Source organism: Chelon labrosus, assembly GCF_963514085.1.
Source record: "Chelon labrosus genome assembly, chromosome: 23".
In the NCBI taxonomy this organism is placed as follows: Eukaryota; Metazoa; Chordata; class Actinopteri; order Mugiliformes; family Mugilidae; genus Chelon; species Chelon labrosus.
In genome coordinates this window covers 12,014,321-12,040,301 of record NC_140356.1, presented here as the reverse complement: position 1 = coordinate 12,040,301, position 25,981 = coordinate 12,014,321, and the positions used below count along the sequence as shown (strand labels likewise).

General features: G+C 42.2%; 1 protein-coding gene across 3 annotated transcripts in view; it reads left to right on the top strand.

Moving 5' to 3' along the window:
• LOC311508545 (ELKS/Rab6-interacting/CAST family member 1-like) overlaps positions 1-25,981 on the top strand; it is a 133,395-nt gene that overhangs the window by 52,780 nt on the left and 54,634 nt on the right. For all 3 annotated transcript variants that reach the window (XM_084573355.1, XM_084573356.1, XM_084573354.1), the window contains 3 exons: positions 13,670-13,805; positions 16,097-16,228; positions 22,906-23,066. In XM_084573355.1, the coding sequence (XP_084429481.1) occupies positions 13,670-13,805; positions 16,097-16,228; positions 22,906-23,066 (429 nt within the window). The remainder of the gene's footprint in view (positions 1-13,669; positions 13,806-16,096; positions 16,229-22,905; positions 23,067-25,981) is intronic.

The following is a 25,981-nucleotide window of genomic DNA, read 5'->3' as shown; positions in this document are numbered from 1 at the left end:
TCTCGCTTCACTTTTTGCTTTACTTTCAGCCGAGGATGCTTGACTTGCAGAGTTTAACGCACTCTTTCTCTTACAATAGGAATCTGGACAGCTCACTAAGTTTTTTTTTTTTCCTAATTCTTTGACTGTAACAGATTTGATGTTTCTAACTACTTTTTTTTTTACCTGTCTGTGCAAATTTTGAATCAACATATCTCTCTCTCTTCCTTTATGTCTGCCTGTGTGCTCTATATCTATCTTATTAGCCAGTCTTAACCTGTGTGTGTCTGTTTATTTGTCTGCTTGCAGCCTCTGTCTGCCTGCATGCCTCCCTATCTCTACTCGTCTCACCTGAATATCTATTTCATGTCTCTGTGTCTGTATCGAAGTCTGTTTTTAAAGAAACTAAACGAAAACTACACTTTAAGCAAGCTCATAGGTCTTACCTGGATGAGCGATCTGAAAGGATGCACTGGTTGAATTTTTAGTCCATTTAATTACGTAATGGAGCATGGATCTCTGTAGCAAGATAAGATCTTCGTGGGTTAGATGCTGTCTGTCCCTTATAAGTGGTTGTATAGCGATGTATAGCACAAGAGATTGGTTGTGATTGGTTCCACTTGATGATAGCATGTTTCCGCTTTAGTATTTCCGATTGCTTCTCCATCTCCGCAAACTGATTGTTTTGGATCAATAAAGATGGAACACATAGAGGAAAGGTTAACTGAGGAGGTACGGATATACAAACGACTCGTCTTCTGCGAAATTTCGGCAAAAGTTTCAGTCGCAATTGTTGGAAGTGAAGAAGGAAGTAGAAACAAAAATTAACCCAACTGGCAAAAAAGACACAGCGCCAACTGGTGTTTGGGTGGTGTTTTTACAGGGCAGGCCAGACTGAGGAGCGCACAAGTATAAACGGCTCTTACCGGGTGTTGGCTACGTACGTAGGTTACGGTGTCTATTCCCCGCAGAGGTATAAACTCTGCTTTAGTCTCCATCTTGACGCCTTTCTGTCTCCTTAATCTTTTCCTCTGGTTACTTCCTCTGCATCCAGCCTGTGTGTTTAGCTGTTTGACTTATAGTCTAATAATGATTTTAGGGAGATCTCCTCACTGTGTCTCTATCTGGCCGGTACAAATACGATTAATAATTCAGTGCCGTCTGACTTCAAACATGTGTGTTTTTAACTGTGCGCATGTGTTATTTAGTCTGGCAGTAGCCACAGATGCAGATTTACACCGAGTTTGTGAACAACAACCTAGTGAAACTTAATAAGCATTTAAAATATTAGTTTGGTGTGCATGTGGGATTTAAAAGGAAAAAGATATTCTTAAATCAAATTATTTGGATGAGGTTTTATTGTCCCAGTGTCCCAGGAGTAAAATAAAATAAAGGCTTGCCGCAGCTGATATTTATCTGAAATGCACGTGCTACTCTTAGAAAAATAAGAAAAGGATTCAATTTAGAGTTAAAACAGTTTGAGAAGAATATCCAGTAATAGTAAGAGTGGGATTAGGTATAATCTGCACGCCTAGTGCTATTTCCCGTTGAGTCTGGAGTTACCTGTTATCATCATCCGAGGTCTGTAGATTAATTACTATTCATATAAATTATAGGTAAACAAGCCGACCGCAGCGCTCAGAGATGACATCATCCAGGTCAGAGGTTAGTAGGTCCATCTACAGACCCTGGATGATGATAACAGGTAACTCCGGACTCAATGGGGAATAGCATTAGTGTATCATAACAAAATATTGGTGAAATGAACGAGTTTCGTGGCGGATAATGCGTTATTTAGAGGCTGGGTTTCGGTGCCCCATTCACTCCTACTATATGGATATACGCGGTGCTCCGCTGGAGCTAAATATCTCCTGAAGGATTTCAAATAACACCAAAGTTATATGGGTGAATAAACGATCGTATTTTATGCCAGAAATATGGTCCAGGTTGTAAAAAAATGGTAATTCCCCTTTAAACTCCATCCGTACTGTTAAGCAGCAATTGAGGTTTTTTAACCAGCTGCTCTTCTACACAAATGTTAGTTACTGAATGTATTGTTTCTTTTTTAAATGTAGGTTAATCTCTACTCATTAGCTTTACACATACTAAGCTTTTTTAAACCCACAAGCAGTGACCCTGTAACTTTACGTGTACAAATACAGATTCTGTCCTAGGGCTTCCTGAGCCTGCTGTGAGTTGTAAGACGTAGCCCGGAGCTCACAGGTATGTCAGAGGAGAATTCATCTGCCTGTGGCCAACTCTTAGCTTGGCACCGAGGCTAACCCTGGGCTACAAGTGAGCAGCGGGAACATCACTAATGAAAAGATCAGATGTGGGTGAAACAAGGGTAAAAAAAAATAAAATAAAATAAAAAATCAAGCCTCTCTCTTTCCCCTCTAGTGTAAATCCAGCTGTAATGGCACCAGGTTATTTATTTCAGTAACTAGGATGGTAATTGGAGCAGACTGAGTGACTTCACACCGAGGGGAAATGGAGCTGAAAATCTGCCCTGATGGCCAAAATAAAGGATTTGGATGGAAGAGTGGAAAACGGAGAGAGGGAAAGAAAGGTAGCGGTGGAGGAAGAAAAACAGAGAGAAAGAAATTAAATGACGGGTGGAGACGTAGAGAGAGAGAGAGGGAGAGAGAGAGAGAAAAGCAAAACGGTGGGGAGAGGGAAAAAAAAACCTGACAGAAAACGACTGGAAAGGTAAAAAATGGAAAGAAATGTGAGAAAACGGAAGGAGGTTTGGAGAGCTGGAGAGAGCATAAACCTGAGTAATGGGAAATTAGAGATGTTTATTGTTATATTGTTCTCTAATGGACAGTTTGTCTCTGGCACGAGGTCATTAGCGTGCATTCTCGGGAAGTAGCCTCACGCTGGAATCTGGTCTTTGCCGGTTCAGTCAAACACATGGGGAGTGATTGTGCGAAAAGAAACCAATCGTGGGAACAAGCAATGCAGGAAGGGATTTCGTGTTTTAATGATCGCATGTGCCGTTGGCTGGAGGCTTTGCAAATCCATGAACTGTGCACTTTTCTAGCAGCCTCACTTGAGCAAGAAAATCCAAAGCTTCTAACTTCTCACTCTGTATGGTTGTAGTTTCATATGTGTGTGTGCAAATGTAAAGGTCATCTGAGGTGAGCAGGCCTTTTATAGCCACCAGTGCTGTACTTTAAAGGTGAAATGCCTGCGTTCAACCTGTCTATGTGACTGTCTGCCTGCCTGTTTGCTTGGTCATGCCTGTCTCCCTGTTCAAGTGTCTGCCTGCAGTCTCTCTACGGTTACTTATATCTCTCTGTCAGTTCCTCCGCTTCATATCTTTCCTGTTCTTTGAAGATTGATCAAGCTGGCTAACCTAGCGCTCAACTCCTGTGTCTTCTCTCACCTTTTCCCCATCTCTCACTCTCTCTCTCCTTTCCTTTCTTTTATCTTTTCAATGCAACGCTGTCTCCCGCTCTACCCAGTCTTGCCTCAAGGTTAGTACGGCCTGCCTAATTTTTTTCTTTCCCTCCGCCGTCATTCTCTCCCTCGCGTCTCTCATCTCTCTCCTTCATTGTCATACGGTGCGTCCTCGCATCGAGACACTCTCTCATCTCCTTCACTCTGTCATAAACTCTCTGTTTTTAATAATTCTCGTCGTATCTGTCTTTGAAGGAGACACCTTGACTTTCACTTCACTTTCTCCCCCCATCACGTCGCCGCCTCTTTGAAGAGGAAACATTATTGTTCCTCTCTTTCACCCTCCGTTGCAGCCACCCCCTTTGCTAGTCACTTCACCACACCAGCGTTTATACTTTGATACCAGCACTTAGTTTAATAACTTCAAATTTGAGGCCACCGCGGAAAACAAGCAGAAATGCTGATAATAATCGCCGTTATTAACTTGGACAGCTGTGAAAGTCTTTTTTTAACTTCAGTTGGGTTTCTTCTAGTGAAATCACTTCACATTTTATGAAGCAGTCAAGATGACCTTCTGTTTTTTTTCTTGTTTATCCTGGATTTTAAAAAATCTCTCCCGGTCCATGAGTCCGTGTTTAGCTCTCGAAATTGTCATTTACTCAGCAAATATACCATTAACTTCTTCTGATGGGGTTTAAATAGTTTGCTTATTTCCTTTCTCGCCAAGAATTACAGGCAGAGATTGCTCTAAAGATTGACTACTCTCATTTCTGTGTGGCATTTGAAAGACTGGGAGAGAAACTGCAACCTTTGCTCCAGTGAAACGAAAAAAAAAATATTCCAGACAAAATGATCTAATGTGAGGCAGTTACTTAACTAATTAACAATTAAACTATTTAGTTAAATGTCTTCATCTAAAAGAGATCTGGCTTGTTGTCTTAGGGATACCTATATAGCGGTGTGTTTTTGAATCTCCCACTGAGAGATCCAAACAGTGTGACATTGTCAGACCATTTGCACTTGAGCCATACTCAGATAATGGTAGGATAATAGTCTTCTGCCTTTATTTGTTTGGTCCGCCATGGTAACGTTCATTTGGAGCTCTAGCCGAAGACGTACACCGCTTCACACATACATGACTTTGAGAGCTAATTTGTTGCTTTAAAGGGGAACTACATTTTTTACATTTATTTTTTACAACCTGGACCTTATTTCTGGCATAAAATACAATCGTTTACTCACCCATATAACTTGTCATTTTTTGTCATTCGGGGAATAGCACTAGCGCATCATAACAAAATATTGGTGAAATGAACGAGTTTCACGGCAGATAATGCGTTATTTAGAGGTTGCGTTTCGGTGCCCCATTCACTCCCACTATATGGATATACGCGGATCTAAGTATTGTCTGAATGACAAAAAATGACACCAAAGTTATATGGGTGAGTAAACAATTGTGTTTTATGCCAGAAATAAGGTCCAGGTTGTAAAAAATGGTAGTTCCCCTTTAAGTCACACTTGGATCTGTGCTGTAGGTATGGCGTCGGTAACTATGTACCCCTAATGCCGTAGCCTGACGCGCACCTCCTTACAATTGTAACAACAACAATTGTTGCAGCAACGCAGTGATTGGTCCAAATTTCTTTTCCTTGTTCACATCTCTTGGTGACGGTAGTATTCGTTCGTTGGCAGACACACCAGCGCACATCTATAAACTTTTACAACAGCGTAGCCCTCTATGGCATAGGCTCTGCGTGGGTCCGTTACGGAAGTATAAACCAAACTCCGCCCATCGTCTTTGGCAGAAAGCTAGGTCTGGGTGTCGGAACGCTCGTCACTAACCTTACACAGTTAGTCATTTTGCCGGGATCATTGCCACAGGTCCCCGAGTTCATAATCCTGTAAATGCAAGGACTATAATTTCATCGGGGAAACACAGGCTCTTTCATTGGCTCTTTCATTGGCACTTTCGACATGGCATCGTTGTTGAAAACTCAACTTTTGGATCCGGGCGAACTTTCTCCCTTTTGACTTTTAAATTTCCGCACTCAGGAGGTCACTAATGAGATTTCAGTATGCAAAACCCGAAGTCTGAATTTGCTCTTTTTCTAGCAAGACATATCAAAGGCCTATTGAGATTTCTCTGACCTACACGTTGTGATCGACCACATAATAGCCACTTCTTCCTTCTGCTTTCTGCATAAATCTGGCGGTCTGAGTGTTTTGTGCGCTCAGCTCGGCTGTTAAGGTCTTCCCAGGAGCAGCGCTTTCTTTGCGCGTTCTTTCCCTTTCAACTTGCAGAGCCACCGTTATCCCCGCCGTCTTGTCAGCTTTTTCATCGCCGTTGTTTTGGTGTTGTGTGAATCAACTCTAGAGGGGGAAGAAACAAAAGAAAAAGTTGGTGTTGCCTTGCTGTTAGGTAGACGACAGAAATCTTCTTTTTCGTCTTGTGTCCTTTTTTTTTTGTTTTTTTGTTTTTTTTTTCGCGTCTTGCCGTTTTCCTCCTTTCTTTTATTATTTTTTAAGGTTGTTTTGATCTTGAGCTTAGGAACTCCTCATCCACTGCCAAATGTCTGACATCAAGGTTTCTGCAGCTTAAAAAGGAATCGCGTTGTTTCTTTGTGTGTGTGTGCATGCGTGTGCGATCTGTTTGAGGTCCTGAGCGTCGAGGTGGTGCAGGGATTTGTCAGCTAATGGGCGACACCAAGCAGGCGCATGCTCATGCTATCATAGACCTTGCGCATTGTCTTTTTTTTGTGTTGTTGTTGTTGTTTTTCTCACATGTGCGAGGAGGAATTTGCCAGCTAATGGGCGACAGCACTACAGTGGGGATATCTGCTGAGTGTTATCTAATTAAAATGCTGGAGGAAAGAGGCAAAAAAAGAAACCACAGATTTAGTTTAAAAATGTTTTTAATGTGTTATCTTACTACTGTTGTTTTGTAGTGTTATATTGTTAAAGCAGCGCTACTGTATTTCCCTTTAATAAACATAGTTAAAAGCACTATTGCGGCATAAAGCTAATCATGGCTACGTTTACATGGAACTTTTAACCTGATTTGGAGGAGTGCTGTAAACCTTTGATAATCTGTTCAAAAGGAAAATACACTCACTTGCCAAAACATTAGGTACACCAGTGTTCACTTTATGTTGAAGCAGCGTCAGAAAGGTGAACGGCCCAATCAAAACAACCCAATCACAAATGCATGGCTAAACACAGGAGAGCCAGCTCTTTCGAGAAGGATTCAGCTGTCCACTTACACCTGAAAGACACTCCTTTGAGGATGACAATGTCCACATTTTAGCCAGAAAGGACGGGTGGTTTGGAAGAAGAGTAAAGGAAGCCACCAATGTCAAATTAGAAAACCCTTCTTTGAACAGGGGAGGTGGACTGAGGTATAATCTGCCATCAGTCTGCAACACAGTCTTAACATCTGTGTTTCACACCTGGAGACTGGAGCCTCTGGACGATAATGGGTCGTTAGAGCACCGTTCATTAGGGGAAGGGGTGTACAACTACACGTAAGTATCTGGTCGCTAACAGGTTCTACTTACGTGAGTTTTTAATGGTGCAACACCCACAGAGGTTCCAGTTTAAACCCTTTAACTCCCTCCAGTCCTTTAGAACTGAAGCAGCTGTTTGGATGAGTGGCGGAACGTCTTCAAGTGCAGTCGCCCTTGTTTTATGTGCATACTATGACATAGATGACTGAGAACCGTCACAGACATATACCACTGGCTAAAATGGGGTTCTTTCTTGGTCACCGTCTTCTTCTGTTGTATGTCTGGCTGATTGCACATTAGATAAGTTCTGTTTTTATTGATGTTTTGGATCACGTATCTTGTTGGATCATTTTATTTTGCCGTCCAATCTCTAATCAGAATTGTTTCAGTGGGGTTGATGAGATACTGTGTGTGGAAATGTAACCTCTCTCCTCTTGCGCTGTTGATTCATCTATATGCAATATAATCTCAGTTCAGATCAGTTCATCAAAAGAAAGACGAATATGAGACCGAGGAACGTCAGCATTTCATTCGGGGGACTTCTCTGCTCTCCATGTTAAACAAAGACACTGCCAAGATCAACTGCAGCTCTCTGTCACATGCTTACGCTATTACTGCTATCTAAACACTTTCCGTTTAATTGTACGGTTAGTTCTGGATACAACCCGTAAACATGATTTATCTTCTGAAGTACAGAAGCCATTGAAGGGAGACATTTGATTCTGTTTGCATCCCAGTGTTTTTGCTGCTAGTTTCCCGTAACCAATGCCGTGGATGTTTGTACACACACTCACACACACACACACACACAGAGGTCTTAGCCTTACCTCTTTATTTACCTCACAAATTTACTTACCGTCTACCTGAGGGCTTTTCATTCCTCAAATCATGAAATAAGTATGCCTTTCTTTCTTCCTAAAAAACATCCTTCTTGTGCCATTTTTCTTCCAAGCTGACTTCACTATTATGTTTTGGATCTCTTTTTTTTTTTTCACGTCTTAAAGTTTTCAGCGGCTTACTAAACCAAACCAATATTTCCTGTATTTTCAAAGGAAATATTGAATTCCTGCTGGTTAAAAGGAAATCCTTGATGTTAATGTTGGGCGAACTATGTGCAGTAAACATACATGAGGCCCCCGAGCATTTCTAATCAAATATTTATACAGGACTCCAAATGTAATATTAATATTACCTTAATGTGGCTCTCTGAATATCAGCAGCCTACTAATGAGGCAAGTTTTTTTTTTGTTTTGTTTTTAGTTTTAAGAGTTTGAGATTTACTGAAGTTTATGAGATATTTTTACTGCTAATTACCAGCAATATTGGGTATTTTATTTTAAGTTTTAATGAAGGCTGTTCTCTGTAGTATATATATATTAATGTGTCTGTATATGTGTATCAGTAGCGTACAGTATTTGTGTGAGGATATTTATGAGGCTGTGAAAATTTCTAAAGGCTGTCAACAAGTATGTTTATGTTGTCGCATAGTATACTCTGTTTAGTACGTCCCGTCGTGTTTGTGTGTGTTGCAAAATGCCTGCATGTTGTTGTGCACAACTGTGTGCGTGTGCTTTAAATATTTGTGTGTGGTCTGGCCCAGAGATTTGGATCTAATATAAAGCAGGTTGTGTTTTGAGTTCACAGCGACGACTGTGTGTGTGTGTGTGTGTGTGTGTTGTATCGGCGCACCTTCTGCAAATTAGTGCCGGTGTGTGCCTTTGCGCTGTGCGTGTCAGCGGGTGTATTAGCTGTGTAAATGTGTCTCGCGGACGTGGTCTCGCGGCAGATTTGTACCTCGTGTTTACAGCACTGCGGGCAGCGAGCTCTCCCGTGATTCCGCCTCCTCCGGCGGTTTGCAGCAGTTGTTGAGAATGATTTCAGAGGGAGAGGGAAGGAAGTAGTTTACATATTAAAACAACTTCAAATGGCGCTGAGCCTCCGCGGAGCAGAGCCATCGGGTTCACCGAGAAACTTCTGCCCCTTAGAGAAACGAGAGTTGTGAAAGCGCAACCTTTAACGGACTGTGTTTAATATAGAAGGAACAGAAAGGATTTGATGTCATGTCCGATGTGCATTTGACAACTTTTGGGAAACTCTTGCCTTTTCCGTCCGGAGGTCAGACAGAAAACGTTCAGTAACTGCTTCATTATAAAGTGACATGTTGTAGGGTTTATCAAATGTTTTCCCATGATCCGCATGGGAAACTGCTTGGTCACAGTCAAAAAAATAAATAAAAAAACACTCTTGAAAACCACTGGTAAAAAGAAAAATAGTGTTACTAAAATTAAATTAAATAAAATTGTTATAGTAATAATAATGAAATTAATTAAATACAAAGTATAAGCGAAGAATGTACAAGTCTACTAGAAATAGAAGTAAATATACACTATACACAGGAAGGATAAATGATAAGATGTAAAATACATGGATGAATATGAATCACAGCTTATTTAATGTATTTGTGCAAGTAATGTCCTACGGTTGACATGCTGTCTTCAAGTGGGGACTTGTGTGCTCACGGTTACGACACGAGGAGACGAGTACACAAAACCTTTGGTGTTCAAGTGGTAACATCAGCTCTAACTGTTTAGTACACTGCTGCTAAGCAACCATTGAAATCTAGAAACCACTGAGGCTAATGCTTTAGTAAAGCTGTTGACCAGGTTACTCTATGTAGGGAGCGAATGCACGATGAATAGCAACGTTTTCCTCAGAGATAATATAAAATTAAGAAAACTTGAGAAATACATTGACTAGCCGTGCACCTCCTCGATTTTCTGAAAGCGTCACCAAACACGTGACAGCTCGGTTACCACGAGAAGGAGGCGTTCAAGGAGACTTTTCTCAATAACTTTGTAAACACAGCACCTGAAGGCAGCAGTGAACTGACTTCAAGTAATCATTTCAAACCCCCAGCCTTTAATTCAAAGCCATTATACCAACGTGTTTGTAGCTTTAAAGGTTCAAGATTCAAGGTTTAAGGTTCTTTATTTGGCCACTTGTGCATAAACCAACAGTCCAGGCACATTGGAAATCTTGTGCAGGGCTCTGAGAGTCAACAGTTTAATTAAAAAGAAGTATAAAATATAGAAATCACTATACAACAAAAAAACAAAAACAAAACAGTATAAAATAATGAGAAACAGTATAAAATATGAGGAATTAGATTTTAATTATGCAGCAATAACCAGTTCAAATATTTTGGGTTTGAAATTTCCACTTAACTATAGAGGCAATAAGGAAGTATATTCAATGCAATTCAATTCAGTTTGATTTATATAGAATACATTTATATAGAAAATACTAAAAATACTAAGGAGAAGTAAACACTCCATTTTAACAGGAAGAAAACTTCATATGGAGGGAACCATCTGCTTAAGACTGGCCGGGCAGAGACAGAAAAAGAGAGAGGAGAAGAGAGCAGCATCCTGATATTAATGGGGGGAATTTCTGTCACTGAATTTAAGGTCTGAATACAATTTAATTTAAGTGAATTAATCAATTAGTTATTTTACAGAAGTTTGATAAATTTTCTGGGAAAAGTGATATATTATAGAATAATCTGCAGATTAATTTTATAGTAAAAATAGTTGCATCCCTAAAACTTCATCTTAGATATATTACATATAATGCAACTTCACAGATTTCTCTTTATTTCCATTTTAAACCCATTTAGAGAAACTGAGGCAGCATATTTGTGAAGATCAGAGCCCTGAAAAACGAGATTAAGACACGCCCGATAAAGCATTATGAGAAAACAATGTTTGTGATCGTTTGACTGCTGTGATCTTGATTTTTTTTGGAGGGGAGTGGGAAAGCTAAGGACACGGAAAGGACAAAAGGGGGAGAGGCAGGAATTAAAGAGAGGAAAAGGAGTGAATAAATGGTCCACGGTCTGATGAAAATATTTTATCCGGAGGAGAGTCTAATGTTGCACTTGGAGTGGGTGTGGGTTCGGAACGGAGTGACAGGAAAAGAGGAGCGGTACATTTGTCTTTTTACATCGACTCAGTGCAAATAAATCCTTGCTTTTCGTGCAAATAATTCTAACGCGACATGCAAAAAGTGGGCAAATAAGCGGAAGGAAGGGGCAGGGTGAGTTTGGTGAGCGAGAAAATTCCAATGAGAGAAGAAGGAGGAGGAGGAAGTCGTTGTGGTCTGATGCAAATTCATGATAGTTACCCATGCAAATGACCTACGCGCTGAAAATTGAGCAAAACAAGTGAAGAGAGTGCGAGAGGGAGCTGAGTCAATAGGAAACATTGCAAACTCAAAGTCTGTTCCACGTGCACATACACTCACATACGTACAGTAAATGTAGCATGAAGGGGGGAAACCTCAGAGAGCGAACCAGATGGTTGGAGCTTCCTGGAAATCCTCCAATAGGAACATTCCTGCTTGTTTATGACCTGTCACACACACAGGGCGTATAACACAAAAATCAAATATTCAAATAACCATATCCCACATCGAGGGTGCAAACTGCAATCAGGACTGAAGGAAGGAAACAAAGAAGCGGCCGTAATACATGGGAGTCCACGCTTACTTCATCTGCCTTCTCGTTTAACATTTGAACCCAATTTGGATGCAGCGAGCGCACATGCACTCCCTCCAAAAAAGCACATCCAAACCTACAAGTCGAAAATATACACACACACACACATCTTAACACGCTGATGATTATACAGCTTTGAACGGCCAGGTGCTGCGGAGCAATTTTGGCCCCGTCGTTACATTTCAATTTCTCTCCCAGCTTCCCAAATTTCTCTGGACGGTTTTGGAATGGGGCCCCCTGGACCTTTTAGCGAACACATAGAGGATTTTATGTTACCATCTTCTGCCAATAATCATTTTTCAACTTTTCTGGCAATGGCATTGATGTAAAAGCCATTTGATGGATGACTCCCATTATTCTACAGTAAGCACGTAGAGAGAGATGAACGATGAGGAGGAGAGCTGTCGTGAAACAGTTAGACATTTGAATATGTGTGTCACTCTGGATGTAAACTAATTAACCGTACGCTGTAAGGTGTTCAAAAGCTGAAAAGCAATGCTGCGAGACCGTTAATCTGGCAGTGCACAGGCAGAAGTCGAAGGCCATGTGACGACTGGAACTTGTTTACACCTTCGGAAAACGAAATCTGCAGCGTACGGCTTGTAAAAGTTCCTTTCCCCCCCCATGTGTGATCACGCTCTGCTGCCAGTGTGGGACGGAGTTTGCCGCGGATTCCCATCGCTGGAGGTCAGCTCTTTTTTTTTTTTTTTTTACTGGCAGCTGCAGCAACACACACATGTAGAAGAATGATTTATCTACGAGCCCGTAAAAAGTTGTAACGGGAACACACACATGCATAAACATTTGCACAGTTCAGGCAGACGAACTGTACACAAATTCAAGGACTTGGGGACGTACGCGGAGCAGAATACCTTTTATGAAGTTTGCTCAGCGCCTATTGTGTTAGTCAGCAGTTTAGTTTTGTCTTACACATGTCTTTGTTGGATATGTGCCGCTGCGTGCACATTCATCCTTCGTGTTTGACTTATCTTTCATCTGTGTCATGATTCAGTAGACGCTGTTAAACCTTACTGGCATTAGCTTTGGCTAGTCCACATCTGTGTGTATGTCAGTATGAAAGGTATGAAGGGTCCTGATCAAGTCAAGCTGCTGTGATAGCTGATAGTTCTGTGACAGAGCCACAATGGCTTCCAGACAGCTTAAACGGGGATTAAACTCTTTCTCCGTCTCCCAGCCCCGCTTCTCCCACGAGGAATCGCTCGCTCTCCTCCGTTCCCCAGATGATGACTTAAATTCTCCTTCCCGACACCTGGTAATCCCTCAGTGAAAAGACCCTCACCGCGCAGAAGTCGCAGATGTCATCTCGTCATTGATTCAAAGCTTTTCGTCGAATCCCTTTACTGATCTTTACATTATATTCACCCAGAGGGAATAGTGGTATTGTACCGCGAATAATCTCAACGCTGTATCATTGGTGGGAAGTGGTTTGACTTTGCACGTTGAAAGTCGGCTGCACCGGTGTGACCTCCCCGCACTGTAAACACTGGCTTGCTCGGTTTGTTTGCGTACATGTGGGGTTGTTGTGGTGGATTTTCGCCGCCAGAAGCGCTTTTAATAAAGCTCATGTTTCAAATTTCTGTTTATTATGAAATAGCACCATTCTAAACAGTTTCTCAATTGGTTTACAATTGGGCGGGTGGGGGTGTATTTAGTGGATAATATATTGTTTCAGATTTGGGGTTTGGATCCCCATAGTGCTGAATAGGGTCTTTAGAAATAGTTTGTGTTTTTCCGAAGTTTGTTCTGGTGGTATTATTCCTTTATTTGAGGGAAATAAAGGGTAAATAAACAGAAACGACACGCAACTGAGGTTCAAGATTGCAAAACTGGACACATGTTGAACTTACGGCGTTGTTAATATCTTAGAAACACAACCAGGCACTACTTTTGGACCACAATCCACTGGTGTGTCTCGTCGTGTTGCTTGCTTTCAGACTGGATTGTTTGAGCTACATTACTGAGACATTTTTAGAAAGTACTCATAGGGTCTTTTCACACCTCAAAGTCCAAACCAAGATTCATATATTTGATGCATTATACACATTTTATCTGGTTAGTTTTGTCCTACGCGGGCCACGATTCTACTGATAATGTCGCCAACTTTGCACTACGAGTCACCACAAGTGATAAACTACCCACAAAACAACCCATGGCTGTGAATGGTTTTTCCCTGGTTAGTGCTTACTGTGTATTTCTTGTGTTCATGCAGACAGATGAAGGACCAGTCAAAGAAGGTGGCCAACCTGAAGCACAAGGAGCAGCTGGAAAAGAGCAGGAACGCCCAGCTGATGGAGGAGGCCAAGAAGAGAGAGGACAATCTGAACGAAAGCTCACAGCAGATAAAGGTACGGAGAGGAGGAAGGAGGAGAGGGGAGCCGTTGAGGATGCTGGGAAAGTGAAATGAGCGGGTGAAAAAGTTTCTCTCTTTCTCTTTGTCCTTTGAAATTTGTGTGCTGTCATCATAGTGTGACAAGGAGCAGCCTTGGGCAATGTCAAACACACACACACACACACACACACACACACACACACACACACACACATATATATGATTCAGCTCTCAGTTGGGGAGTGTGTGAGAGCGGTAACTCAAGAGGATAATTGAAAGGGAGAGCAGATAGAAGATGCAGAGGAGAGAAGAAATGACGAGAAAACAAACGGTGGGAGAGGTGAAGGGCAAAAAAACGGAGAGATGATTAGAGGATATCGATAAACAGAACTATGAAATGAATGCTATGGGTTTTAAAACGCTTCCTGTGGTCTGAGAGCATCTCCTAATTGTCCTCTGGGTGTGGCAAGTGAACGGACCTATGAGGGGGTGATGATTGTGACTGCGGTTGTCTTTCTACAGATTGTAGGTTTTCTTTCATCTCCGCATGTCTCTCTCTCTCTCTCTCTCTTTTTCACATAATTCCACCCTTTTTCATCACAAATTTCTCCTCAACTTTCCCCGACTTCCTCTTTCGTGCTCTTCCTCCTCCCCCCTCTGCTCTTCCAGTAATCGTTAACCTCAGTGGCCTCTCTGATTATAGACAGATGAAAAACAGGCAGTGTTTGTGCGAATAAGTGTACGCGGCCTCCAGCTATGATTGATCTCTGGTTTTAGGAGTTTGGAAGATGTCATTTATGCATATGTGTGCGGTTAGGAGATGAGCTGACAGCTATGTGAGTCACACAGACATATGAGACCGCAGTGGTTACAGCCATAACGAGTGTGTGTCAATTCAGAGCCATTATGCGTAGCTTAAACAGCACTGCAGACTGTACATGGAATGTGAGAATAATTCGTACCGTAAATTGAATTCAATACAATAAGAGGTTTTAATCCAATTAAAGTCCATCTCTGTCTGCATAGTTAGACACCAAGTAATTCAGAACCATGGTGGATTTAGATTCTTAGCACATGTGTTAGAGATGTTCTGGGGGCTTGTTCATAGCCACTGTAATGTCTCATCCTTCCTCGACCGACCTTTCCCCATCACTTAGTCATTTGTCTCGAATTTAACCGGGAAAGTCAGTTGCCTGGCAAGAGGGGAATTTGTTTGCGATTCGGATCCCCTGAGGCAGACAATGATCAGACTGTCTAGTTTGGGAGTGCTTCTGCAGCTTGTTCTGGTTTTAGGAAGCAACACATGAGGAGCGGCCAAGGTTTTCAGTTTGGTGACATGCTGAGCCGGATGTGACAGGCTGACTACTCTTACAAGAAGCTTAAAGCACACTCAAAGAAAGTCAAGAGAAGGGTTTGTACTGCAACTGAGTAAGCCATCAGACTTGACAACCTCTGTGTTCGTATAAGCAGTTCATTAATTTTCTGTAACCGCTTGTCCTCTGGAGGTCCGTGGGGGGGCTGGAGCGCATCCCACGTTTCATTAGACGAGATGTGAGATACACCCTGGACAGGCCGCCAGTCCATCACAGGGCTAACACAGAGAGACAAACAACCACACTTCTGCCATTTCAGTCCTGGTTAATTTGGCAACGTCAACAGTTACCGGTGGTTAAAGTAGATGTGGTTTAAGAATCAAAAACTGTTCAGGCCATAAGTGGCCTTTTTCTATAACCTGTCTTGGAGGTGTGCCGCCTGTTGCCTGCAGCTCTTCATCTAACAGCTCACTGTGGCTGCTGAAAATAGAAAAAAACGACGTCCAACACTTTGCACCATACCCAACAACTGTTTGATTCCTACGCAGTACTGTGCATTTAACATGCATGGTCTCCAGATGTCGACTCCTACTCGACTTTTCCCCACCGTTATGAGGTTTACATTTCCAGTTTTGTGTATTTCTGTAACTAATTGCATTTGCACAAGATTTGGAATCCATTACATTTTTATCTGGCACCATCGTCACGTCCATCTATCCAGTGCTTTGTTTTATGCTATGATCTAAAATAATTGCTTTCCCATCACCTCAGTTACACTTTGTGCTAATTAGAAATCATTAGCTTGCTAACATGCTAAACTAAGATAGTGAACATGATAAATGTCCCCTTCTTATCTTAAACTCAAAACACCATGCTCTGTGCTTAAGTACAGCCTCACAGAACCTCACTTGCATCTTTGCACTTCTTTATGAATGCTGGATTAATCAAATAATCGTGTTAACAGCCATTCTGTCTTTTCTTGAATGCGCCGCAGGACTCCCTCCGTCAGAAGGAGGAGCGCATCGAGGAGCTGGAGGAGGCGCTGAGAGAAAGCGTTCAGATCACAGCGGAGAGGGAGGTGGTTCTCGCACAGGAGGAGCAGGCACGCACCCATTCTGAGAGACAGGTACCGTCTCTTTCAGTATCTCACACAAACAACACTGTTGTTACTGCATGCTTGAGAGTAAATGCACGACCCAAACCTTTCCTTCAACTCAACCCCTATCAGTTATTTTTCTCCATATGGACACGGATGTCCTCACCTCAGAGTATTTTCTCCACTTTTACTGTCTTTCCGAGACATTTGGACATACTCCTAAATTGCATACACACAAACATCTTTAAGGCGAAATAAAAACTCCCTCTGACATATAGCTAAACATTGCCAATGCCAAAAGCGGGCTAACGGCAGCGGCAACACTCATGCCCCATGCCAACTGAGCTCATTCAGGTGTGGCTCTGTGTGTGTGTGTTTGTGTGTTTGCCCAGTCACTCTTCATTTGCAGGGGAGGTAAACACACATCTATTTAAAGAACAGCTTACATTTTGTCCGTTTCAGCCAGCAACACACAAACAACTGTTTTTTAAAACGGACCACTCCAATTTGTAACGTGTTTTAACTATACCGAGGCAGTAGGAGAGCTCATAGCGGCGTTAAAGGAGGCTCGGAAGGGAAGGGTTTGGTGGATTCAACCTCAGACCACTGGAAGTGTAAGTGTGTGTCATACTCCTGGTTACCAGTGACCTAACGAGGCCATAGAGATGGGAAATATTCCTCGGTGCCTGGATGGGTTTTGACAAGTGGGAAAAAACAGCGTGGGCTGAAAGGACGAAAACTGCCCTGAGAAAACATGGTCTGCTGTAGCTGTTGGCAAACCTGCTGGTCTCCATTGTTATTACTGCCTCTAAATGTTGGCTGTCTGTTCTGGTCTTTACTTACCGGACTCCTTCTGGACAGACACGTGAAGACCAGCGTGCAAACAGATGTTTTACTTCTTTTGAGGTATTTTGCCGACACCCTCATCCAGTGGTAAACGCTAATGAGCAGCGCAGCGGAATAAGTTCCAGACAGACAGAGGCAAGAAAGACAGCTCACGAACAAAGACGAGCCGACAGATGTAAGAGAGCACGATGGACGGACGAAGACAGGCCTGCGGTTGATTGGCAAATCTTCGTCGAGCTGAAATAAAACTTAAAACGACTTTAGCTCCTTCGACTCCATGTGCAAACAATCAATGCTCGAACTGGCAGAAGCGTGTTTCAAATTCCAGTCATGAACTTGACATTTTCAGAGACACCGTGTACAACAGTTTAAGATGATGCACACGACAGGTTGCATTTGGCTTTTGATGTAATGATGCAACCTGAAAGAAATAGCTTTTTGGAGTTGGATGTTCGACTCTCTGTCATTTTCTTTTTTTTTTTGTGGCTTTAATGAGGAGTTTGATCAAGCAGGTAAAGAATATTACGAATGAATTCTGTAGGAATTTAACCATGAGTGCAATCAATTGCCAGTAAGATAGTGTGGAGTAGGATTTAGCTTTAGATGCTTGGGCTGATTGTAATTGGAAATGCACCTGTAGTGTTTAACTGCAAATGGTTGCTTACACCCATTTGAAGTAATAACGGCAATCTACGTTGTTTAGTTTTATAGCTCTATACACACTTAAACAAACTACTTACAACTTGCAAATGTGCTGTAAAGCAACATTGGCGTGTTAGCTGTTAGCATTGGCTCTAGGGAGTCTTTATATAGCACATGTTTGAAAAACAACAACACAACGGAACCCAGGTACTGACCGCCAACCAAGAATTAGACATAACTCACTTTAATAGTCCCAAATACTGACGCCGTTGGAGGTCAGACAGCTGGTAGATCTTCTCTGTTGACGTGATGGTTGTGCTTCATTTTTACAAAGCATGCATCCTTGTGGATCCCAAACCTTTGCTTTCACATGGGCAAGCAAGCCTTTTTGTACCGCTTGAACGTCAATAACATTTGACTCATAAATAGATTGACCATTTTTTCAGTATGAAATTTTATAGCATCTCAGAAGCTCGAACCTTCATTTTAACCATAGAAACCAAGGTTCTTAATTTAGCTCTTTGGCTGTATTTTTGGTCCTAAAACCGTCTTTTCTCTGGGGAAGTCCAAGAAGAGGTCTCGAGCCGTCTTTTGGAGCAAGGCTTGGTCAAACACAAATCCCACTGCTGCTATAAATTGTCCAAAGTTGCATGCACTAGTTGCCGCAAGGATCGGTATGGATGGAGATTTTCTGTAAGCAGGAAAATATAAAGAAAGAGAGTCAATGAGTCCAAACTGATAACATCCAGTTTTGACCTCAGCGTGTATATTTTGCAACAACTATCAAGGTTGTGTGTTAATTGCTTCTTGTTTTTTTAAGCTGTTGCCAGACTTACGTACCTTATCACTGTGGTGTGATAATAATCTAAGCAGGGATGTGCACAGGGGCCTTTCCTTCCCTGGGTTACTCCTCAAGTTTAGAGGCTCCTTCTTTCTTGGAACAGTTTGGCCTAAAATGGCTTTTACGGTTGCAATTGGGTTTTATTTCAAGTTTCCCGTAACAAGCTGAGTTTTAATGAAGATTTGGGACCACATTCAAAACAAAGATGTTCTAAATTTTGAGGGATTTAGTATGACGATGATGGCAGAAAATAGGGAAGTCGCACTCATTATGTGTATTTTCTGGCTTAATTAGTTTACAGTGATCGTGCCAAGCTATCACTTTAAATATGGCTGGGAAGTATTGAAATACTTCAAAATGCTACAAGTGGCAGCTTTAATTAGACAGAACAGAGGCCATTTAGGCCAGGACAGGGTCCTGGAGAGCGTCCTCGTGTTAAAATGCTTCAGTGAGGGGAGGAAGGAGCAGAAACGTCAGCGAGATGGCAGCCAAACACTCAGTGGAGTCCTCTCCCAACATCAACAACTTTAACTCAACCTTTCAGCACAGACGCACATGTGTATATGTGGCAGACACGATAGCAGTACGCATGACAGCGGACCACATACATGCACTACATATTTCTTCAAACACACACACACACACACACATGAAAGAAAGAAGTGCTAACTGCTGTTTAAACAGCGCACCCACGCTGCACAACATTGCATTCAGCAGGAGCCAGATGGACGCGACGTTGGTTTTCAAACGGGAAACGCGTCTCTGTGTCTCTGCGCAACTAAATTGTAAATAAATATTTTTGTGTTTCTTTTTTTAAAACTGCGTCACCGCAATTAACCTTTCACATGATGATTTATAAAATGATGACAGAGGGAGACAATTTCCTCCCCTAATGAGCCCGGCCTGTTCAAAGGCACACGCTCTGCTTATTATAGCGTTGGCACGTACACACACACACACAAGCAGACATGCAAATGCAGTCAGCGGCTCCATATTGGTGGACATACGGGCCACGCCTTTTATATGCATCGACAACGTGTGTGTGTGTGAGGGACTCGTCCGGCAAAAAAAAAACTTTGACCACATTAACATAAACTGAAGCTTTTCTGCTAGACATGAGTCAGGACTGTACATGTGATCACTGAAGGAAGGTACGTGTGTGTGAAATGAGTCAACGGCGTGACACACTCCATGTCTTCGGAGACCAAACCAAAGACAGACGTTTTCCGTCTTTTATTAACCAGACAATTTTAATGCTTGAACTCGGTGCACCTTCGCCTTTCTTTCATCCTCTCCTGCTCTTGAAATAAAGTTGGAGTCACTCTGAAACGCAAACACACTCGGAGCACTGAAGGGGTTGCTGTCCTCCTCTCCTCCAGCGCCTTCCTTCCCAGCCAGGACTTGTCACTCCTCACCCCGCCCTGCATCCCTCCATCCCTCCATCCTCCAATCTTTCTACCTCTAATGTCGGCCAAGTGCTTTTCTGTCCTCCTCCTCCCTTATCTGTGCATTTCTCTCTCCTTTGGATCTCCTCTTCTGTCCTCTCCTCCCCCCATCTTGTCTAAATTGCATATTTAACGCTGCTCATGTTTCTGACTGTTCTCTCTCTCTCTTTTTTTCGCTGTATCTCCTCCTTCAATCCTTTGTCATATCTCCTTTTCGCATCCTTTCCTTCCTGTACGTTCATTGCTTTGTCTTTCTACCTCTCTCTTGCTTTATCTTTATCTTCTCCTTATTCTCCTTCTTTTTCTCTTCTTCTCCCCTTTTATCCCTCTTCTACATTCCTGTGCCCCGTCTCCTCTTCCTCACTGTTACCATTTCCTCTTCTCACCTCTCTCTCTCTCTCTTTCTCTGTTATTTTGTATGCAGCTTTCTCACATTCCAATGCATGAGTTCACCACAAGCGGATTTAGGTGGTCAAAGGTAACAAACAATCATCACATGCTTGTCTCATCTGTCTTTGTATCTGTTTGTGTGCGTTTGATTTTTACTTTTAAACATTTTTTATTTTATTCAAAGGCAGAGTGTGAAGCTGCTCCTGGTCCCTTGCTGTACATTATTGATTAGATTTCTCCTAGCGCTCTGTCAATTACATTGTGAAGGACAGATTCAGATTGTCTTCATTGCTCCCTCATATTCACTCCTCATTTCTCTCCCATCGCTCATCAGCTCTGTGTTTTTAGTGGTGAAATTGCAACTGTATAATAATATTTATGAGTCTTTGGGAAAAGGCCTCTGGAGGCAGAAGAAAGGAGATAATCACTGGTCCAGATGCTAAAAGTTGTGGAGTAAAGCCAGAAGGTATAAAATGGAAATTCTTCGGTCAACAACTCGAGTGCAGGTGCTGAGTTATCCAGTATTAATATTAATAGGAAAACGTGTTTCAGGACTGCTCAAGAGAGATTTCAGAATGCAGGAATGCAAACCAAACCATCGATACACATCTGAGGATAGCAGAATAGTGACAGCATTTAATCCATTCTTATACAATGACCTAAAACAACAGATAGGATTCATATATTTTACATACAATAGTTTCAAGTGTAGGTGGCTGATTAATCAGTGGTATGACTTTCCAAATGACCCGGTTATACTCAGTTAAAGGGGAATTACCGTTTTTTACAACCTGGACCTTATTTTTGGCATAAAATACGATTGTATCCATATAGTGGGAGTGAATGGGGCACCGAAACGCAGCCTCTAAATAACGCATTATCTGCTGCGAAACTCGTTCATTTCACCAATATTTTTTTTATCGTACGCTAGTGCTATTCCCTGTTGAGTCCAGAGTTACCTGTTATCATCATCTGGGGTCTGCAGATTGACCTAATAACCTCTGACCTGGATGATGTCACCTCAGACATGGCGTGGCTTGTTCACCAGTAATTTGCTACTGCTAGTTTTTTGCAACATGGCTGAATATTTTTCCAATTGTGAGGTTGTGGACGACGACTTTGTTTATGATAGACGTCCTTAACGTTTTGAGCCAGAGTATACGGATGAGGAGCTCGTTGAAAGGAGGATGCGGAGGCAGAGAGAAGAACAGCTGGCCAAAGAACAACAAACCGCTGCATGTCCGCGAATAGCAAACAGGTAACTCCGGACTCAACGGGGAATAGCACTAGCGTATCATAACAAAATATTGGTGAAATGACGGAGTTTCGCGGCAGATAATGCGTTATTTAGAGACTGCGTTTCGGTGCCCCAGTCACTCCCACTATATGGATATACGCGGATCTAAATATCGTCCAAACGACAGTTATATGGGTGAGTAAATGAACATATTTTATGTCAGAAATAAGGTCCAGGTTGTAAAAAACGGTAATTCCTCTTCAGCCCTTTTACACAGGCAATCAGACTTTTCTTAATTTTAACAAACGGTACCCTACTAAGAAACAACCTATCCCATCAGTTGCAATTGGCTCGCAATCTCTGTTTATCTGTTGATGCAGCTGTACCTAATTTGTGTATATATTTACTATGCATGCATGTTTTGGATAGCTTAGACGTCTGACCTCTCCATCAGGGGGTAACTGTAAAGTTAATACCACCAGAGATGACGGCATGTAAACACGTGCAAAATGGACCAACCATAACATAATATAAATGCCTGACAGTGAATACTACATGATATTTAAAGAGCAGCACCAGACTCCTGGTTGGCATTGGCGCTGGTGGAAATTACACTGAATGGATACGGTGTAAAAATCTGGAAATGAGCAGATCTGACTGCTTGGGAAAGAAGGCGGTGAGGACTGGAAGAAGAAATAGTAGAAATTCATCAACTGACGAATTAGGCGAAAACAGAACTTTGTTTCTGAAGTTTCACCGAGGCTTCATTAAGGTCCTGTCATTCATTCATTGGATTTTCAGCCCAGTGATCCCCATCTCTCTTGACAGGAGGTTCTTTCAGATTCGGCTTATCTCAAGGGTTTTTATTTCTGCTGATGCCACGTTCTTTTTGGCGGAGGGAATAATGGGCCCGCGTATCTTTCTTTCTTTCTTTCACACTGACCTCACACCCATTAAGCTGACATACTGATATACACCCTGTGAGACAGAGGGACAGAAATGAAATATGTATCAGGAAAGAAGGGGGGGGAAGAGAAACAACAGAGAGAAGGCAAAGAAAACAAAGAGAGGGGAAATGACACGCTTGATGTTGTACGCCGAAGCATCTCATGTAAAAACAGAAAAATTATTAAAACATTTCAGTAGCCCTTAGACACATGCAGGACACGGAGAGAGAGAGAGAGCAGCGTACCCACCAGCATGAAGGCAGATGTTTGCATGCAGCAAAAGTGAACAAAGGCAAAAATTAAACCTTTACATTGTGTGTGTGTGTGTGTGTGTGTGGGTGTGTGTGCGTGTGTGGCAGGTGGAGGACCTGCTGGTTGCCATGGAGAAGGTGAAACAGGAACTGGAGGTGATGAAAGCCAAGCTGTCGTCAACGCAGCTCTCACTGGCCGAGAAGGAAGGTCACCTGACCGCCCTGAGGGCCGAGAGGCGGAAACACCTGGAGGAGGTCCTGGAGATGAAGTAAGACTCTCTCTCTATATATATTAAAAAAATGTATGTTTTATTTCTTTATTCACTGTACACAGATGCCTTTCTGTGCACACAACTGCAAAATAATCAACTCGTACAGTACACAGCAGTAACACTATGGCGGCACGCCAGGATTTAATTTACTCCACTATGGTCTCATAATGAATTGGAAATATTTTTGCACGTTTCAAACAACGTTGTGTTTACGTTGTTTTTCGTGCTGCTCCCAAAAGCATCTCTCCCTCCCCTCCCCTCCCCAAAGCCGCCTCCCCCAGACCCTCCACGCCCTTTCACTCACCTGATCTGTGCTGAATTGAACCTGACGGAGAAAACGTTACGGAAAAGTGCTATTTGTGTGGTTTCGTATTAAAAATCGACGTCACCACCACATTTTAAAACCCGATGTTTGTGCTTTTGACCTTTTAGACCATGGAAATTTGCAGTTATTTAAAGAGAGTTGGTCAAAACCCAGAGCAAAAGACTCCAGCCATAACGTGAACTAGCTAAATGTCTGTGAAGGTTCCCAGTCATCCAGGTCATGATATATCCAAAAAGGTTCAAAAAAGGCAACTGGACTTGTAGAGTTTTTTGAGAAGACGTTTCACCACTCATTCGAGTTGCTTCTTCAGTTCTAAGGGACTGGTGGGAAATTTGAGGTTTAAATAGGACTCCTACTGAAACTTGCTCGTTGTGTTAACAACCAGAAACCGGAGCAGCTAATTTCCATTAAGGGTTTGGGTACTTGCCTGTCGTTAAGGGGGGTCTGTTTTGTTCCTGTCCTCTTTCCCTATGAATGGTGCTCTAACGAACTAGCTAAACTTTATAAGCGGTAGCTAACATTTAGATTGATAGTCAACTGTGTACTACGTATTTTTAATTAATTTAATCTTACATACATTTGTACATAGAATGCCACATCTCAGCAGCCTTTTATGAAACATAATCACCACCCCTAAATAATAATATAAAAAAAAACATTGGGGTCTTCTGAAATCCTGTGGGAAAAACAATAAAGGAGTATTTCCAAGGAAGAAATTGTTACTTTACCTCCTAAACCAAAAGTAGAAATATGACAGGAACATTCTCAGCATTAATCCATCCATCTGTTATCTATAACCGCTTGTCCACCTGTAGAGGGTCACGGGTGCTGGAGCCTTTCCAAGCTGGCGTTTGCTGAGAACTTGGGTGCATGTTTGACAGGTCGTCAGTCTATCCCATGGCTCTGAACGTACAGACTTGCAAAGAGTGTTTTAAGATTTTATTGTGGCTATAGTTTGTATTTTGGTACTTCTTTCTTCCATGAAATTGCTTTGCTTTTAAAAGACCATTGTAACTATTGGGAATCCTTGGCAAACCAACAAACTATAAACCTTTCATTGCCATCCTTCAAGCTTTATGGCCTGAGTGTCATGCTGGTTGAGTGTTCTCTTGAATAGCCATCAGCCACTTAACTGCTCGGATGCACTGTCCTGTAAAAGTCTAAGTCTTTTTCATGCAGGGGATCAACACAGAGTTAGCAACCTTTGATAACTTGATATCTGCAGCAGTTTCCCATGTTGCTTCAGTGTTTAGGAAGGTGGTGACTTGTCTCATTGACATGATCTTCACCCGACACCTCATTAACTCTCTCTTCTTATTCTCTTTTATCTTCTCCCTCTTCCTCTCTGCGCTGTCGAGCCGAGTGCCATGTTAATGCAATAACCATGTACCACCGTCCTGCTCTTCATGTGATTGATTACATTCACAGGCACCCACACACATACGTGCACACATTGCAGCTCCATGTGTATTTTAATGCAACTTTAATGGATGGTTTTGCATCTGAAGTGCCGCTAAGAGGAGTCGAGCAGTCGGATGACTCTGTGTATTTTACATCCTCACTGAGACCCTACAACGAGGCCTAATTTAGTGGAACGACTCTTAGGGCTGAAATAGAAGCCAAGGAGAATGCCCGTGTTTGAATGTGCTGTCTGTTTAAACACGCCGTGGGACGATCTTTTATTGTGGCATCATGGGAAATGAGAGCTGTGATTTAGTTTCCCTGAACTCCATCCTGCAAGTATTCTACCAACAGTGCATTATCTCTGGGTTTTGAGAGAGAGAGAGAGACTGTGTGTGTCTCCAGCAGTGTGTCCGTCCACAGTCCAGGTGAGCAAAGTTATTTGCCATTTTATCACCCCGGTAACGACCCATGTGATTATTACAGGCCTCAGCGCCTCAGAATGCGCTGCCTTGTTTTCGTTGGTGAATTTGTGTGCACATGTGCAAGCATACCATGACTGATTTATTGATGTCAAGACGTGTCCAAGCTTCCTTTTATGAACCTACTGGCTCTACAATGAATATTTATGTTACAGTCACAGGCAAGAATAGACACGCATATGCTTTCTTTGTACATACACAAACACGGAACAACACACACACACACACACCAGACCACCCTTAAATGTATTTGTGATTAGACTTAACAGTCTCCAGTGTGCAGTGCAGTCTGTGATTTAAATTCACTCTCCTACCAGCTGGATGTATAAATATATTGTGGACACCATCAATATTAAGCACCAGACCTCTTTGTTCCAACTTCAACTTTGTTCCTGAACTGTGTGTTTCCAGGCACAGATCATACATACTCTACACAGGCCAAATATCTATTCTCCTGATCGCCTCTGGTGTCTCTGTAGCAGATTCACAGACAGATATCTGCAAATAATGCATTCATGGTGTGATTTCAAATAGATTCTCCTTATGTACTTGTTCTGGCTCATCGATTCTGCCACATCTGTTCAACATACACCTGTATGGTTGGTGACCCCTAGCAGTTGCAGGGGTTGGTATTGCAATTTGTCAGTAAACAAAAAAAGACTAACAGCTGGTGCACGTGCAAAAAAAAAAAAAATGAGTTGGAG